At 35.2% G+C, this 19,117-nt stretch overlaps 1 protein-coding gene across 3 annotated transcripts in view; it reads left to right on the forward strand.

The window, feature by feature from the left end:
• Positions 1 to 19,117, forward strand: part of IPO11 (importin 11) — a 233,387-nt gene that overhangs the window by 37,941 nt on the left and 176,329 nt on the right. For all 3 annotated transcript variants that reach the window (XM_045020850.1, XM_045020851.1, XM_045020849.1), the window contains exons 8-13: positions 1,244 to 1,302; positions 10,191 to 10,239; positions 11,724 to 11,794; positions 14,181 to 14,373; positions 16,345 to 16,497; positions 16,808 to 16,851. In XM_045020850.1, coding sequence (XP_044876785.1) covers positions 1,244 to 1,302; positions 10,191 to 10,239; positions 11,724 to 11,794; positions 14,181 to 14,373; positions 16,345 to 16,497; positions 16,808 to 16,851 — 569 coding nt within the window. The remainder of the gene's footprint in view (positions 1 to 1,243; positions 1,303 to 10,190; positions 10,240 to 11,723; positions 11,795 to 14,180; positions 14,374 to 16,344; positions 16,498 to 16,807; positions 16,852 to 19,117) is intronic.

A 19,117-nucleotide genomic window follows, 5' to 3' on the forward strand; every position in this document is an offset into this window, starting at 1 on the left:
AGCAAATAGTAAATTTACCAAAAAATTAATTTTTCAGGGCGCTGAAAGTATTTGTGGTATTGACATGAATTTTGCTGAATGGTTTCGATTAATTTTTTTTTGGGGGGCACCAAGGCACCATTCACAAAATGGCAGGAGGAGGAGGTGCCACTGTCCATCTTATAACTTGTAGTCCAGTGTTTAGGGCACTCAGCTACGATGTGGGAGACCTAGGTTCAATTTTCTGCCTCATGTGGAGAAGGGATTTGAACTTGGGTTTCCCACATTGCAGGAGAGTTCCCCAGTCACTGGGCTATCTGATATTATGGTGTGGGTCTCTCTCAATCTCTCATGTTGAAGCTGTTCCACGGTGTATAAATAATAAGTCTTTGGAGCAGGGACGTGAACTTGTATCTCTGACATTGCAGAAAACTGTCCTAATCCATGGACTTTAGGGTAGTCCGGGGTAGGTCTTTTTCAGTCTCTTGTGCTGAAGCATTTTGTATAAATAATCATTTGGCAGAAAGAGAGAGAATCTGACTTTATATTCTAGTGATTAGGGCACTCATGTGACAGGTGGGACACCCAACTTGATGTCCCTGCTCCAATGGCTATTTAATTTAGACAATGAAAGAGCTTCACCAGGAGAATCTGAGGGATTCACCTCAGAATATCCCATAGCTCAGTGGGTGGGGAACACTTTTGCAGTGTGAGACCCATGTTCAGGTCCCATCTCCACATGTGGGAAAGGCAAGAGCTGAACCCTGGTCTCCCACATCCTGGGTGAATGCCCTGATGAATGGGCTAAAGCTTATATGGGAGGCACCATAACCACCACCTCTTCCTCCTCCCCCTCCAGCCGCTTGTGAATCTAGCCCTTTAAAAATGCCCCAAAACAAAATGTTTCAGGTCAAACAATATGTTTTGTTCAACCGGAAACGGACGTTTTGAATTGACTGAAATTTTTCTGAATTTATTTTTTTTTTCCTAATTTTCAGAACTGCCAGCTAATCACAAAATCAAGTATTTACCCAGCTCTACCTTAAAGTAGTACTGCCAAACTTAAATTAGTGGCAAGAATGTGGGTGAGGAGCCTAAAGGTGCAAAATAAATGCAATTTATTTCATATTTGAATAATTAGAGGCTTTTATAGCAATGGTTATCGTAGCCATATGTTTAATTACTAGATATCTGGGTGGGTGGGGAGCGGGGCAGCATTCTACAAAAAGAGATTGTGCAAGCAAAATATTACTGTATTTTTCAGTGCTTCGTAAATTGACAGTTCATGGGTTTGTGGAACCTCATCGGAATGTAGAGGTGATGGTAAGTGATACATGTGTTTGTTTCTAGATATAATTCAGAATTCTTTCCATGACATTCTAGGCATTGTTAGAATTTCACTCCACTTCAAAGAGAGATCTGAAATTTATAAAATGATGCATAATTATATTATGTACAGAAGGCTCAAGAGACAAGCCTGATAAATATAAAACAATAAACTTAATATGTTATGCTGATGCTACGTATTTAAAGGGCAGTGGTGGAAAAAAATCTGAAATGTTCAATTTGGATAATGATAGCCTGTATGAATTTAGTGACGGGCCTTCTCTAAATGAGAGAGTTTCTACAATTTAATATATGGTGTGGGTTTGTTGTTGTTTGTTGTTGTTGTTTTTAAACAGCTTAGTTATACCAGTTGAAACATCTCTGTATACACTCCTGTTCTGGTGTAAATCAGGCCTATTTCTGTTTAGCTTAAATCAACTTAAGATAAACTGAAATAACCCTGGTTTACATCAGCCGTTAGCCACAGCTGAAAACTCCACACCTTTTCCAACATATAGATTATTTTAGTGACCAGTTTTAGAAACCAATAACTGTCAATATGTATCCAATTGAAAATTGCATGTGTTTGAATTATGACCCGCTATATTTAATGGTTAACCATTGATATACTGGGAAAACTGTCATTGTTTAAGTTCTGATATGGTATCCCATCACATTACAGAATGTTATAAAATAAAGCATTGTTTTCTTGCCCTAAGGCTGAAATACTGGAATGCAAAATCATATAATTTTGATTACTGTTTAGCCTTTTAAATTAATTAATTCCAACATGATTTCAACTTTTTTCATCTTGATACCATCTAAATTCTGTATGTTTCTAGGCAATACTACTTAATTCAAATTTTGCCATAACTAATTTGATATACTTGTTGCTCAAGAGTTCTGTTGTATAGGGAGTTAAGCTTTTACATTGTTGCAAAGCAGCCAAACAATCTTAGTGATAATACCTTCTTGTATTCCAAAAATAATCTGGTTATGAGCAGGTCTTTATTTTCTTCAGGGTTTTACTCAAGAGTAAGCAAAAAGACTGGTAATAGCCAAGTTAATAAATGAATAAAGCAACATGTTTAAATGGTTGAGACTGCTTTTAGCTAAGTATCCCGTAGCAGTGGTAAATTTTGGGTCAATAAGGCCTTATATCTTCTGTGTTCTGTGTCTGTATATTTCCAAATGTCTTCTGTGTCTGTATATTCCCAAATTTAGGAGTTGCAGTCGCTGATGCCTTAAGCTTAGAATATTTTAGAAAGCTTTGTCGGTTTCATGAAGGTGGATGCACAAGCTGTAGAATTGGTCGCTAGACCTGCGAAATCTAAAAAAAATTGTGTAAAAGAGGATATCTCTTATGTTTCTGACTCAGAACTTCCAATTGTGAACCAAATGTGAATTGCTGCATTTCTGTCTTCCTTTCCAAATCTTGAAACAATAGTTCTGCCACGAGTGGACTTTTCCATTCATTTAATGAGACATTCACTGTGAAACGTAAAATATGATAGTATTACATGGCAGTATATTTAATCATTTCACTGCTGATATTCAGAAAATAAATATCCAGCCAGTGTCTCCACCATTGTTGCATGCAGTGGAAGATTTTGGGTAATGAGTAATGGTACAATTGGTTACTATCTAAGGTTGCTAGTGTGGGTGTGGGGGGGACTACTAGGAGTCAAACATCTCTCCTAACTACAATATTTGTCAAATCTACCCACAAGAGGTAGGGAAGGGTGCATCCTCTGACAGATGCCAAAAGCTTCAGCTGGTCATCTGTTACTCCCATGCCTTTCTATATGCCAAAAGTCCAAGCAGCTCCCTATCCAGCAGTCATCAGTTTTAGCTTCCTCCTCCCTACTGACTCCTGAAATGCAGTTATTCATTGTCAATACAAAAATCTGCTGCACACAGAACATTTGGAAACAGGAAAAAAAAATTAACATAAAAGTAAATGACAGAAGAAATACTTAGTTTTAAAATATAATTCAATAAAAACATTTTTCTAGACGCATATAGTTGTTTTCTTGTACATAAAATAAAGTAAGTAAAAAGAAATAGACTATTAGGTTCGGCAATAGATTGTACACAAAATAATAGCATTGCCATTGGCATATAAATGAGTGTTAACCAATAGCTCTGTTTACTACATAAGGTTTTCAGAAGAGGGCCTGCAGATCAAAGCAGTCCTTTTTCCAGCCCTGAAGAGAGACCCAGACTGTCTTCAAATTTTCAAATATTTTCTATAATTTCAAAGCCATTGAAATATATGTAGACAGCTTTCTCCCTAAGAGGAATTCCCAGTAAACCATATATGTTCATCATTTTTTTCAGTTGTCTTTTTTTCTGTTCTTTTTAACTTTCTGTCGTAGTGCACAGAAGCATGGTTACTACACATTCAGCAATGTAAATCCCAGCAATATAATACCAACCAAGTATTTGACCAAACATTCAGAATGTTATTTCTTGTTAGCAAGTAGGATTGTGCCCTTATATATGTTGTTCTCCTCTTTTTAGTACACTGCAGTCATCTTACGCTTCTCATACGTACTTCAAAATTAAGAGATACCCGATCTAGTGGATAAGGGAGTCTTCCAGTACTATTTCAAAGAAGGGCTGCCAAATGACATAATTAGTAAATGCATTTTTGCTACAATATAGCAAATTTTGTAAGGCTACAATGTCCTAAATCCTTCCCCAGTGTTTAAGACAAAGGATCAAGGGATCTTACCATTTCCATAAGGTATGTTTCACTCACATAACTTAGTGAGTGTGTAGCTCCTTGTGTAATCAGAGTTCTAGTACAATAGGAAGAAGCCCTGCCAAATAAACTGGGGGATATAAAAACAGATTTTTCTTTTGTGATTATAAAGATGTGTTCCTGCTGCTTTCCAGTAATTAATGGACAGAGCTACCAATTATATAACAGTATGTCCTTACAATCACAGCCTCTTCATCATAGTATCAAGAACTCTTTTATGACTGTATGAAATGAATGCTCAGTATTTACACAGTCTCCTAGGGTTTGCTTTGTGGATTGGCTTGACGTTTCTGAGGGAATAACATTTAAGGCCCTATTCCAACAAAGTACTTCAACACATGGTTAAGAGGTATTCTGGATGAGGACCTTAACAACAACAAAACACCTACTTTGTTTTAAAGCTTAAGTCCACATGTATTAAAAAAATCTAAGTTTGAAGAAGTCCTGTTTTCTCTAGTATAGGATTTTTTTTTTAAAAGAAATTGTGTTTAGTTGGCCATGTTAATATTTATAGCTTGGGACTTTACATTTGGTATTTGGGTCTTATTCCGCACAGTATTCCTTTAATTACCTATAGCCTTTACACTAAATTTGGTGCTTTTTTTTGGTAACCAGGAGGATGCACTATGTTTTTACACATTTATTTAAGCAATTATAGTTGATTTACATTTATTCAGATTATTAATTTTTAAATGGTTAAAAATGTGTTTCTTTATTATATAATTCATTTTTTTTCTTGTGATTTGTGTTAAGCTCTGCTTGGATGGAAATTCAATTTAAAATGCGCAAAACCAGCATTTAAAATTGTTTTTAGGTAGTTTTTAAAAGTGCTTAAAATGTTCTGGAGAAATGAGATTTTTTTTTTATCAAAACATGTTTTGCATTTAAAACTGATTTATTAAACCAAGGAAGTATTATCTTAGCTAGTGAACTAGAGCGGTTGTTTCTGGTCAGCATATTCTTTAAGGTTTTGAGGAATACTAGATCTCGTTCTCTCACACCTAGTTTTCTTGTGATTTGTGTTAAGCTCTGCTTGGATGGAAATTCAATTTAAAATGCGCAAAACCAGCATTTAAAATTGTTTTTAGGCAGTTTTTAAAAGTGCTTAAAATGTTCTGGAGAAATGAGATTTTTTTTTTATCAAAACATGTTTTGCATTTAAAACTGATTTATTAAACCAAGGAAGTATTATCTTAGCTAGTGAACTAGAGCGGTTGTTTCTGGTCAGCATATTCTTTAAGGTTTTGAGGAATACTAGATCTCGTTCTCTCACACCTAGTTTCCAATTTATAGATTGGAAGAAGAAAATAAGCTTTTCTGCTTCAACTTACATCATTTTTGTAATTTTGAATGAATAGTCATTTAACTGAATTAGCTGAATAAACTGAAATGATAAAGTACTCTCTGTGCACCTACTGTTGTCAAAGCTGCTTCAGCAATTCAGTGGATCCTGGTTCCAGGTGCTCAATCAGTGACTTCCACCAATTCACTGGTTTGACTTTTTAAAAAACTTGATAGTCAACATGTTATCAGTAGTTCGCTGTCAAATTGAGAGGGCGTATCTAGTGAGGTCCTGCACAAATCAGTCCTGGTTTGAGACTATTCAATATTTTCATTAATGACTTGGATGATGGAGTAGAAAGTATGTTTATAAAATCTGCAGATGACACCAACCTGGGAGCAGTTGCAAGCACTTTGGAGGACAGATTTAAAATTCAAAATGATCTCGACATATTGGAGAATTGGTTTGAATTCAACAAGATGAAATTCGATAAAGAGAAGTGCAAAATATTTCACTTAGAAAGGAAGATTCAAATGTACAACTACAAAATGGGGAACAGGTGGTAGTACTGTTGAAAAGGATCTGGAGGTTATAGTGGACCACAAACTGAATGAGAGTCATCAGTGTGATGCAGCTGTGAAAAGGGCAAATATGATTCTGGTGTGTATTAACAGGAATGTTTTATGTAAGACACAGGAGGTAATTGTCTTGCTCTATTTGGCACTGGTGAGGCCCTAGTTGGAGTACTCAGTCCTATTCTAGGCAACACAATTTAGGAAAGATGTGAACAAATTGGAGCAAGTCTATGTAACGACCTGGAGATTAGAACCCAGGTCTGCGGAGCCTGGAGCAGCTGATATTCCCACAGTGCCACTAGGAGGCCTTACAGAGCTACATCCAGGGAGCAATGTTGAGAATAGGCACAGGAAGTACCGCCCAAGAGACCCAGAGTGACAGTACCCTGTAGCTCTGAGGAGAAAGGGACCTGCCCCCAGCAGGAGTGGCAGCAGCAGGTGCAGCTTCATGGAGCCCAACCCAACTATGCTGTGTCCGTGCAGAATCAGAGGTCCTCTGATTAAAAAATATAATGAATATCCTAATGACAGAACAATAAAGGAAAGGACAATATACAGTCATATGAGTGAATTATTTAAGTTGAATTTACATTCGCAATCAAGAGAACACATTTTCAGCAGCAATTAAATGAGCAGAACAGTATAAAGGAAATTAAAGATATGGGCCTCAGGTAAAGCATCATGAACGGTAGGATCTTGCTGTTGTGGCCTCAGAGTTGGATGTTTTTTCTTTTAGTGTGTACAGAGCCTCTGTTATCAACACTACATTAAGAAGATACATCTCCACTACAATGCAGGAATTATAGAACAGTCTTCTCTCAACACACTATAAAACAGACTAAAGAGCTGCCTAGGAATCCTCATGTGCTTGTAACAAGGAGACTTCTCTAAATGTCATATAGACTGTCTGTCTACTGAATCATTAATCTTTATAAAGCTCATCTTATTTTTGCTGTCTATTATATTTTTGAGATGTAGAATGCCTGTGTTAAAAATGAATAGTCAGGTGTTTTAAATTGTATGTTTGCATTCTTCTGTAAAAAGGAAATGGATGATTTGTACCTGTTGTGACAGGTTTCAGAGTAGCAGCCGTGTTAGTCTGTATCCGCAAAAAGAACAGGAGTACTTGTGGCACCTTAAATTTGTTAGTCTTTAAGGTGCCACAAGTACTCCTGTTCTTTTTGTACCTGTTGTGGTTTTCTATTTCTATTATCTTTACACAGTTTATATAAGCGAACATGAATTGGGTATATATTTTAAGTTCTGGTGTTTGCAGCATACAATTTGAACTCAAACTGGCCCAACAATTTTTAGTAGTAGTAAATACTTATATTAGGGTAACACCCAAACCTTTGACTTGGTCCCTTTCTCCTCGGAGCTACTGGGTTATGCTCACTCGTGTGACACTGTGGACCTAACTAAGATATCAAAAGCAAATCTATTACTTTCAAGCTGTGCCCATCCTGTGATGGCACTGTCTGCCAGTAATTAAAGAACTTGATGTGCCTTCTAACTTGGGAGAAGCATGTTCCTGAGCACTGTATGCAAGTTCTGCTCAACTGTACAGGGAGAGCACTACAAAGCTGCTTTAAGCTTCACCTCAAAAGTTGCTGCCAGGGTTTTTGTTCTTAGATATCTATCTGGCTGAGAACTGGGTCCCTATTGTGTTCTGTTTATCAGGAATGAGTAGCAAGACAAGCTCCATGCCCAGAGAAAGCTCAGTATGCAGGGATTCCATTAAATTGTCTTGTGCTGAGGCTTGTGTTAAGCCACACACTTTAGGAACCCTTTGTGTTCCATAAGACCAACATCATGTAATCAGGAGATTGGCTCCTGCTTCACTGGCACGCCCTTTGAGTCCTTGGAAGACTCCGTTTCTCAGCAATGTTCTTCCTTCTCTGAGCCAAGGAAGAAAAAAGAAACAGAGCCATGGATGCCTTGGGACACAGTGGGAGGCCATTGTGCCCCAAAACATCAATCACTGTCACCACAGATGGCAAAATTAGTTGAATAGGGACACTTCAGTGACCATGTTCCAGCTTTATGCACCATCAGAGGACTGCCACCCAAACCTGTTGGTCCTTGTGGTCCAGGTTGGTAGATATCCTGTTCTCATTGAACCAATTCGGTGGTTTGAGTGCCTGGTTAAGGTCATGGAACCAGAGTTTGTTGAAGGGAAAAAACAGCTTTTGACAGCAGTAGCCTCTTCCACAGGTGCAGAGAGTATTTTCTTAATTTCAGTTTATTCAATTAGTTCGGTTCAATCACTAGTTAATTCAAAATTAGGAAACCAAATGGGAGTTGAAAAAGCAGGAAAGCTTGTTTTTCTCTTCCAAAGTATGACTAAAATCTAGATGTGAGAGGATGAGATCTACTAGTTTTAAAATCTTTAAGGACATGCTGACTAGGAACAATCACTTCAATTCACTGCAGATATTACTTCCCTTGTTTAATAAATCAGATGGTTTTAAATGCAGAACATGTTTTGATACTTACTTTTTGTGTGTGTGTATCCAGAACATTTTAGGTAGTTTTATTAACTAATAACAAAACAATTTTTAGATATTGTTTTTGTGCATTTTAAATTGAATTTCCATCCCAAAAGAGCTTGACACAAATAGCAAGTAAAAAATTTATCTAATAAACAAGAAATGCATCATTTGCCATTTTCTAACATGATTAAAATTAGTAAATAAGAATCTGAATACATGTAAATTAAGCTATGATATTGATTAAATAAATGGTTATCTAAAAGAAGCACCAGATTTTGTGTAAAGGTGATATTTAGTTGCAAATCAGCATGTTTTAATGGTTATCAACCAATGAGAATCAACCTTTCTCTAGGAAAATAACTTAAAAGTACAAATGCAAAACATGAGTAAATTGATCATTTAAATCAAGGTTAGCTGCTTGCTGATTTAAATCATGATTAAAATCAGTGATTTAAATCAATCCTCCTGATATTATTTATTTTTTGTAAGAAGCCAACAGGCAGGCATAACCAAAACCATTGAAAACAGGATTCCTGATTGAACTGACATTTCATACAAATAGTTGAATTCCCTCTGATTTTTCAGTACTTGATCTATACTTCCTCTGCAGAGCCTCTCACTGTTTCTGAAAGAACCTTTTCAAATGACATCTTTTTTGTGGTATTTTCATACTTGTCTTATTAGATTTAGAATTCAGGAATCTTTGAAACCTGAAGAACAGTTTATTTAAGTTGTTGATCTATAATTATAAACTGTGTAATTTATGAGCAACAACTAGAGAAACTGTCCAATTACTTTAATAAATATATTTATAGGTGCTCATACTTTAATGGGTGAAAATAACCATTCATTTTATAAGTGCTTATCAAGCTTATATCTGGCTTATGTTTATTTTGCAGTATCAGTATTTAGGCTAGTCATTTGCTCAGTGTGACATACCCATTTATCAATGTGTATGATATCTCTCATTAATGCTGTGAATGCTAAGGTGCAGCCACTCCTGATGGAGAAATTTCTTACAATTTTGGATTTCATAAGAATATATTAGACACACTCTGTTGATGGAATGAAATTATATATAAATTGGCAATGGAGTGAGCTACTCTGCCAGGTCACAGGACATATTTTTATTTTCAGGGGTCATAACACCTACAGTAATTTTGCTTCTAAGTACTTAGAATCTCAGTGTAATGTTTCTTTATGACTTAAGTTTATTAAAGTGCTTAGCCTGAGACTGATGTAATGTTAAAGAAATATCTAATTTATTTCTATCACGAAGGCAACATTTTTTAGTCATAAATAACCACAGGATTTAGCCATAGCTTCACGATTAAGTATCATTTACTGAAATTTCATTCCCTGGAGAAAACCCTCACCTCTTGTTTTCAACAAAGTGTTATCTTACAAAGGGAGCAATTCAAAGGGGGAAGATCATCATTAGTAGTAGTTCTACAGCAGCGTTTTTGTTATTTCCTTGAGAAATGATTGGATTGTGAATGAAAAATAGTAAAAATCAAAAGAAAATTGATAAAATCATATAAAATATATAATTCAAATAGAAAAATGTACTTTCATTATATTTGTATTCAGTAATGAAGTAATGTAGGGAATTATTTTAAACTCTGCAATTGCTTCCGAACTGCCTTCTCAGTTTGACGGATCTTTAGTGAAATCCTGTATCTTTTGTATGCAAATAATACTTTACCTCCCTGCATACAGTCCACAATGGGCTTCACTTTTTAAACAAATGTGACTTTGATATTTTTCAGGGATTTCTACATGCAGTATTTGAGCGACTAAAACAGTTTCTGGAATGTAGTAAGTACTTTTCTCAAGCATGCTGTCCTCTTCTGGTACATTAATAATATTAAGATTCCCCCTACCTCTAATATTTAAACAAATAGTTGGTGTCAAAGGCATTTTGACATTTTCTCATGAATACAAAACTGTGTATTTCAATGCACTTCTTATTCCTAGTGTACAGGAAAGATGTTCAGTAATAATACAGATCTTAATTTTGGGTGCCAAATAACCAAAGTCCTCTTGCCAAAAAAAAAAAAAAAAGGTAAAGAGATTTAGTCAAGAATTAATAGTAAAATTAGTAAAAAGGCAATATCTCCCATATAAACCACAGAACAAAGAGGAAACATTTAAAAAAAAAAGTACATGGAATGTAAAAAGAAACTAAGCCATCTTAAGCTTTTCCTTCAAAGATGCCACGGATGAGTTTTGGAAAATGTCAAAGGGGAGAGAATTTGTGATTACTGCCTCCAATTGTATCATGAAACAGTCAGTAGTTTTAATCTCAAATTTCATTTACTGTGATAGGAAATATTGTGCAAATGTTTTTTTCAGGTACATTTGTCCAAGTACATTTGTGGTTCATTTAGTCCAATATCCTGTCTATGACAATGATCAGTACCAAATGCTTCAGAGGAAGGAACAAGAAACCCTGTAGGGGACAATTAGGGAACAATCTACCTATAGGGAAAGTTGCTTCCTGACATTTGGTTAATGATTAGCTTATGCTTTGAAACATGAGTGTTTAATATATCTTTCAATTTTTATCCTGCCTAATCTAGCAGTGAATGTTCTTGTGTAGATATCTCTATATATGTAGCCTATTGAGACCTTGGCATACATGATAGCTTATGGCAATGGGTTCCATAGGTTCATTGTGTCTTGTGTGCTTTTTAAAAATCCATTTACTTTTACTAGCTTAAAATGTGTTGCTTTTTGGTTTCATTGGAAGATGCTGTTTTTCTTAAGTGGGTAAATAGTCACAGAGTTTACCTTTACTATATGATTCATTGTGTCATATGTACCTCTATTCTGTTTCTTCTTATTTGTGTCTTTCCTTAAAGAGTCCCAGTCTTATCATTGTATATTTATTCAGAAATGTCTCTGTGCCTGTAATCGTTTTTGTAATCAGTCTTTGAATCCATTCTATTTTGGCTATATCTTTTTGAAATAAGGCGACCAAAAGTGAACATAGTATTCCATGCCGATGGTGTGCCATGGATTTTTAATAATGGCATTATAAACTTGTGTTTTCTACCCCCTTCCTTGTCCCTCCTAGCAGTTGTTTGCTTTTACGACAGCTTTTTCACTGAGCTGTCCATAACGATGCTCATGTTCTTTCCTCAGTTTTTATAGCTAATTTAGAAGTAGCTGTATTCCCAATATTTGGGTCCTTGCATTTGTCAGCACTGAATTTCATCTGCCATAGTGCTACCTGTTCACTTTGCTTTGAAATAAAGGGAAGATTAAGAAATGTTTGTTAAATATCTGTGATTTAACAGGTAGAAGTATTGGAACAGAAAATGTATGCAGAGACCGTCTAGAAAAGACTATTATTCTGTTCACTAAAGTGGTAAGTTTCAAGTTCACAATTCCGCTACTAGAATGGAGTTTTCAATATTTTGAATGAGTAATCCACATTAAGTTAAATATATATTCTTTAAAACTCATATGTTTTATATACTGTGAAGAAGCACTTAATTGTAATTCATAGCTTCACTCTCACAAAATATAATCTTGAAAATATGTATTCCTTTAAAGAAAAGAGTATCTGCTTTACTCAGGACACCAATATGAACTGTCAGAATGTAACATACACTTTATTACCTAAAATAAAATTAAATGTATTTCAAAAGTAAAATTTATAGCCACTATTTTGAAGCCTGCTCTTGACAGACATATTTTTAAAAAAAGTATTGTGATATTGATCAGTGTAGGAGGTTAATATAAGAGATTGTAAACAATTTTCCAGTCTTCTTTATTAAACGTCTGGACTCACTTGAAAATGTGGGTTGTGAATAAAAAATAAGAATAGTCATGATCAGATTAATTAACTGACTGTTCTTGATTAATTTACTTAAAAACAAACAAACAGACAAAAAACAACCCATACTTTTCAGCTGCAATTCAGTATTTTAGGTCTGCACAAGGGGTTCGTGCTATGCCAGAAGACAGTTTTAGTAGATTTAGGTGCATCATCTTTCAGACATGCAACACGTCTAACATTCCCAGTGTTTGAGGATTCCATCTTCTGGCCCATATGACTTCTTACTTAAACATGGAGCCTGATTATCAGCAGTGCCAAGCACTTGCAGTTCCAATTGAAGTCAAGCTGCAGGCACTCAGTACCTCTGAAAATTAGGCCCATAGTTCTTTGATGGCTCCTGCAAACGAAGCATTCATATATCTTTTTCTCTTTCAAACCCCAACAACCAGAGAGTACAGGGACTGTTCCCAAATCCATCTTTCATTTATTTTCTTGGTAGATGCAAAGAAGCAATTCATTCTCTTCAGACTAGCCTCCCCGAGGATTGTATGGATGCAAGCCTTTTGGGCTCAGGTGACCTTATGTGACGCAGAGACAAGGGGGTGAGGCAATATCTTTTATTGGACCAACTTTTCTTGGTGAAAGAGACAAACTTTCAAGCTATACAGAGCTCTTCTTGACTACAGAAGAGTTCTGTGTAGCTCAAAAGCTTGTCTCTTTCACCACACAAGTTGGTCCAATAAAAGATATTGCATCACCCACCTTGTCTCTCTCCTATCCTGGGACCAAAACAGCTACAAGAAAACTATAAACAACATTTATGACTCAGCCATTTTTGGAGTACTACAGAAATTTGAAGGAACTGAAGAGAAAATTCTAGAGTAATGGCCAGGAAGCTAGTTAGCTCAGAACACTTCAGGATTTTAATCCTTATTGAGTCAAAGGCTTCATGAAAGAAAATATAACCTATATACTTCAGGGGAGAAGACTATACACGAACAAAGCCTGATCCATATACAAAGCTAGTCTCTCTTCTTCTTTTGTCTCTTCTTCTATTGTGCTTATCTTTCTTGGTCTCCTGTGATCTTTAACTCTGAATAAACTTGCTACAGATAGAAAATGAATGAAAATCTAATCTTGTGCTGAGATTGAGTTTGTTGAAAGCACATCTAGAGTGCAGTAGCAGAGACAGCACTGAACAAATTGAGTGGAAGACTTTTAACTTTCCCTATTCAAGTAGACAACTGCCATTGCTGCCACTTACAAAGCATTTCAGAGTAGAGAATGATTACAGTCACTAATAGGGCTTATGCAAGCCTTTTGTTAACAGGCACAGCCTTTGGCCCTGCAAAGAAGAATCAGATTTCATTTTAAAAAGTTTCTTACCTTGCAGAGACACCTTTGAAAATACATAGGTTAAAATGGTTTATATAACTAATTGCTAAGTTTTAAAGGAACAAATGCCTGGACTGGAATGGGGGAAAGAAACTGAAGATCCCTTTGTATGCACCTTTTTTACACAAAAAGTTATTCAGTTATAATGGAAGTAAATGTTCAGTACTTTAAATATGGTTGGAAATAGGTATGAACGGTTGACTACTAATAAGAATATTGTTAATTTGGGGGCTAGCTTTTTTCTTGTTTTAGGGAAAATCAGTTCTTACATCTGTGAATTGTTACTTAGTAATAATATAGCACTGAATAGTTGAAAAAGTACATGGTTCCTTAAACTGTCATTCTTATTAACAAAACATTGCTTTGGAAATGAGAATTAAAACACCAACAGATAAAATGAATGAATCAGTAAGCACCATAAAAGTGATTTTGTTTTAATTTAATTTTTGTGGCCAACTGTTAGATTTTCACATTACATAAATGTGCTCCTGTTTTTACAAGATAGTTTATGAAAGTTCTTTGTGCACATAAAATGTGTATGAATTAAGTCATATGTTTTTCTTCCCTCACTTTTTAGCTTTTGGACTTCCTGGACCAACATCCTTTTTCATTCACCCCTATGATTCAGAGATCATTGGAGTTTGCTGTAAGCTATGTTTTCACAGAGGCTGGTGAAGGAGTTGCATTTGAGCGATTCATTGTCCAGTGCATGAATCTCATTAAGATGATTGTAAAAAATTATGCTTACAAGCCATCAAAACGTTTTGAAGGTACTGCTGCTTTTTCCTCAGCACATTTCCCATTCTTGGGGATGGGGGGAGCGTGCCAGCTGTGACACAACACTAACTTCAAACATTTTTTAAAAAGGCATTTTAAAAATTCTTAATATTGTACCAGTTAACATGATCATATACTAAATATTGCATATTGTTAATATTTTGACTGTGAAAATCAAGCTTTAGGAAAGAATCTCCAAATTGTTCTATAATTACCACTTAAATACATAAGAAACATGCAACAAAATAGCTTTCCCACATAGAAATACAGAGAAATTACTTACTGCTTTGGCTTTCATTAACCATATAAAATAAAGAGCCCATATTTAGTTCAAGGGCCAAGTTAATTTATGATTCATCAAACTCAGTGATCTCTTTTTCCTTTGCTAGGAAAATGTCTGATAAAAGAATGTTTCTACTGTGTATCATAGTTCACAGTAAAACTGAGCTACAGAATCAAAGTAAAAGTTTCAGCATGCTGTTGAATGCAGTGAATTTTTCTGCAATTCTGACTCTATGGTTGATTCACAAGAGGCTGGCTCTAGCTAAAAAATTTTGAAACTAATACATGGATAATTACAATTACTTTTCCTTAGTGTTGAAACACATCTGTCTATAAAGATTACTTAATTTTAGTTTTAGTTTCATGTTTGCGTATGATGAGACACCAGATAGGGTGACCAGATGTCCCGATTTTATAGGGACAGTCCCGATTTTTGGGTCTTTTTCTTATATAGGTCCTATTACGCCCCACCCCAGTCCCGATTTTTCACATTTTCTGTCTGGTCACTCTCTACATCAGCATCTAATTGGATTCAGAAAAAAAAGTATATAATTTCCCTTTCCAAATTAAAATAATCCAGCAATGGGACTAAATTTTTTAAGAGGTTCAGAAATTCTGATGATTTTAATTCAGATTATCAAATCCTGTACTTAAAAATATGTTGCAGGAAGAACTGCAGATCTTCAATTGTTATTTGATATTTTTGTACCAGGTATTAGAACGTCAATGAACAAATTGTAACATATTTGGATTATAATTAATAGAGAATTAATTATTATGGAACTGCTACTTGCATTTCCATAATTATGATTTACTTTTTCGAATTAAAGGAGGAGTCAAAATGCTTTATGTATGAAGAATACAGTGTATCCTGCTAAAAATTACAGCACTTACACTTTGGGCACCAGATGAATTTTCTGAGAATTTGAAAGTAAGCCTGTTACTTAGTTTGAATTAAAATTAGTTTAAAAAATTGGTTCTTTAAGAAATTTAGCATCCTGTCAGGCCATTTTTATGTCCTGAATGATCACATGTGGTTGAAACTCACTGAAATCTCATGACTTGGTACAATTCAATAATTATTTTAGGCTTAATGGTCATTTTTTGCATTTATTCTTCATAACTGAAAGTTTCATTTTTATCAAAGATGAAGGATAATTTTCTTCTTCTGAGAATTCCACAATGATCTGCCCTCTTTCACAATAGCTGTCATTTTGTATTATTCTCAGTGATAATGTAGCGTAAGGGTACCCACTAACAAGAATGGCCACAACCTCCTAGTGTTTGTTTCCAATCAGAGTGGAGCCAAGCTGATTCAAGGAATATGGTTGCTCCTGACAGGATAGGATGATACAGTCTTTCCTGAGGATAGAATCTTTCAGTTATGAAGAACAACAACAAAAAGGACTATTAATCCGAATAATTTAATTAACATCAGAAAGTGAGCAGTCAAGACTTATTTTATGAGGCATCATTTCCACCAACTTTTTCAGCTAATAGAACACTCTTACTCTCTAAACAGTTTAGATGCTTTATAAGAAATTGTCTTAAAGTCAATATGGAGATGTAATTGTTTCTCTCACTATGAGAATCTTCTGTCCAGCATTTTCTTTCTTTATTGATTAATAGGATTCTAGTATAATGTTAAGTCATGGACTAGTAACAGTGTATTACTATTACAGATAGCAGTCCTGAAACTCTTGAAGCACATAAGATAAAGACATCATTCTTCACTTACCCAACATTGATGGAGATATGTAGGAGATTAGTCTCTCACTATTTCCTGCTAACAGAGGAAGAATTGACAATGTGGGAAGAGGACCCAGAAGGCTTCAGTAAGAAATTACACTGTATTTTCATCTAATTTTATTAAGATATTTAATAGTATCTGTTCCCTTTTCACAGTGCATCCAAAAAAATGCCCATTGTAAGATGCACAGGAGAAAGTGACTGGCATTTTTATTTGTACAGTCTTGTATAGAGAGATTACATTCTCGAGATTCTCTTCATAACCCGAGATGTACAGTAACTCATGTTTTCCTATCCATAATGTTTTCATACTGATTAAATGTCACTAATATTGTTTAAAATCATAACTAAAGTATACACTGTATTTTTATGTAATGTTTTCTTTATGGACTCTAGCTGTAGAGGAGACAGGAGGAGATTCTTGGAAATACAGTCTCAGGGTAAGTATTTCAATTTGAATGAAATAAGATGAATTAAAAAGAAAAGTGTTTCTTCACGCCTTTGCTGAGTGGCCTGTAGCCCAAAGATGTGACATTTATTAAAAAAGTATAAACCAACATTTGCAGAAGAATGTGAAATTATAATACTACAGATTGAAGTTCACAGTAACTATTTGAATTTGTGTTAAGATATTGACTAATGTTTAGTCTTAAATACACTGGAAAGTAAGTGTACAGTGTGCTATGGTAAAAGAGGCGGAGTTCATATTCTATACAGTACTTTAAAAATATTGAGTGAGTGAAGGTAATTTCTTTATAATATTTTTCATGTTTTATGTAAAAATTCTAGGTCAGAGACCTATCTTGCTCTGTTCTCTGAGATGTTTAGCACATCTTTGAGTATTGTAAAATAAATGTTAAATAAAGGTTCCTGAGATTCTTTGGCGTAACATTTTCAAGCGTTACATTTTAAAAACCAAACTATTGTAACAGACAAGATCAGAGGAAGAAGACGCGCATTTTTAAAAACCAACCCCCCTACAGAATGTAACATTTCCATGGGTCAGCATCTGTAGCTTTCAAAGGCGTATCCTTTGAGTTCAAAAGCACGATGATAGAAAAGGCATAATATAGCGCATACGTCAAGGGTTGCATATGCTGTCTTAGAGGACAAAAGAGCATACACTGTGTCCGTTGACACCTAATTGTATAAAACAAACTAATTAACAAAAAAGGACAGAAACTGTGTGTGTATGTTACACACACACGTTTTTCTATATATATTTTCCTTAAGCCTATTGGTTTATATACATAACAAACTTGAGCAAATCAAGTCAGAGAATTTAAGAAAACTTCATTTAATGTTTATATCATGCTGAAAGATTTGCCAGTTTCCTTACAAAACATAAAGAATGCTCTGCTCTATAAAGTATACAATCCATATCAAAACATGAAATAAAACTGATGATGATTAGAAACAGAAAGGGCTAAGGAATGGGAGTAAGGTACAGTTACATTTTTAAGATTACACATTAATTCAGATTAGTTACATACATTTTGTGACTATTTAGTGGAGACTTTTAGTGGTATTTTTCCTGCCTCCTCAACACCAGCTCTTGCCAGATTCTGGAGTTAGTATGCCTGTTTAACAGTCCTTTCCTAGGTCAAAAAGACCAATATGTGGAACAAGCACACCAAACAAATATTGATTTACTTGCCCTTCTTCAAAGGGAGATTCCATAGCTTCTCTGGCTTCCTCCAGCACTCTCCTTTTTCTGTGGAGAGGGCCAGATTTATATAGACCTGTCTTCCAGCATGCCTTATGCAGTCCTGGATTACAGTTGGCTGCTAGGAAACGGCTGTCCCCGTAATCCCACTTTATTAAGGAAAATTTCAGTCCATGCTGCTCTTTGAACTCCAGTGTTGGGTACTACACTTAGGAGCCTGGATGTTTATGCATGACTCAGAATACTTCCTCCGGGACCTCTACTCTGTTTTCCTAGAAAGGAAGAGAATTTAATTAGATTGTTTTTAGAATGAGAGCTGCAAAGAGCTCTTTTTGGTCCCTCCCTAAACAGTTCTGCCCTGTTCTTCCTCAGTTCATTGTTTTGTTTACCCTTCTCCTTCCCCTTCAGTTGACGGTGGTTGTAGAAATGAGAGCAGCATGTTGTTTCAAGAACAGATATTCCATTTTCATTGGTCACTTAATACTGGTATTCAGGACTTGTTACTCAATCCTGTGCACGCAGGGATGTACTCTGTGTTTTTTATTGGAATCCAAAATACACTAAATGAGGCAGCTTATATCTCTATGTATGTAAAATTTTACTAATATCTTGATTCCCTCTACTTCAATTTAAATATATACACAACACTAAAATTGCAAAAAGTCTTCATTTTAAATTGCTTTGAAAATTGGGATTATCCTATTTTGTCCCCTCTCCCCCCAGTGCTCACCACATTGTATTAGAAATTCTTGTGTATCACCTCCACTCTTATTTGCAATCATATAACATTCATGTGATATTGACAGCAATTCCTTGTACATGGGAAAAGAAAAAAATGTTTGTATATTGTTAGCTGTCTTTTAATGCATTTTAACAATTGGAAAGAAGGAGCAGGAGCCTCTTTGTGATCAGCCATCTCTCTCCACAGACTACCAGTAATCTATAGACCACAGTTTAAGAGCCACTTGTGTAAAGCTACTGTATGCAAGACATTAGTAGCAAAGAACTGAAATATATGCTAAGTGAAAATAGAGCAGAGA

The sequence above is a fragment of the Mauremys mutica genome, chromosome 6 (assembly GCF_020497125.1).
Source record: "Mauremys mutica isolate MM-2020 ecotype Southern chromosome 6, ASM2049712v1, whole genome shotgun sequence".
Taxonomy (NCBI): domain Eukaryota; kingdom Metazoa; phylum Chordata; order Testudines; family Geoemydidae; genus Mauremys; species Mauremys mutica.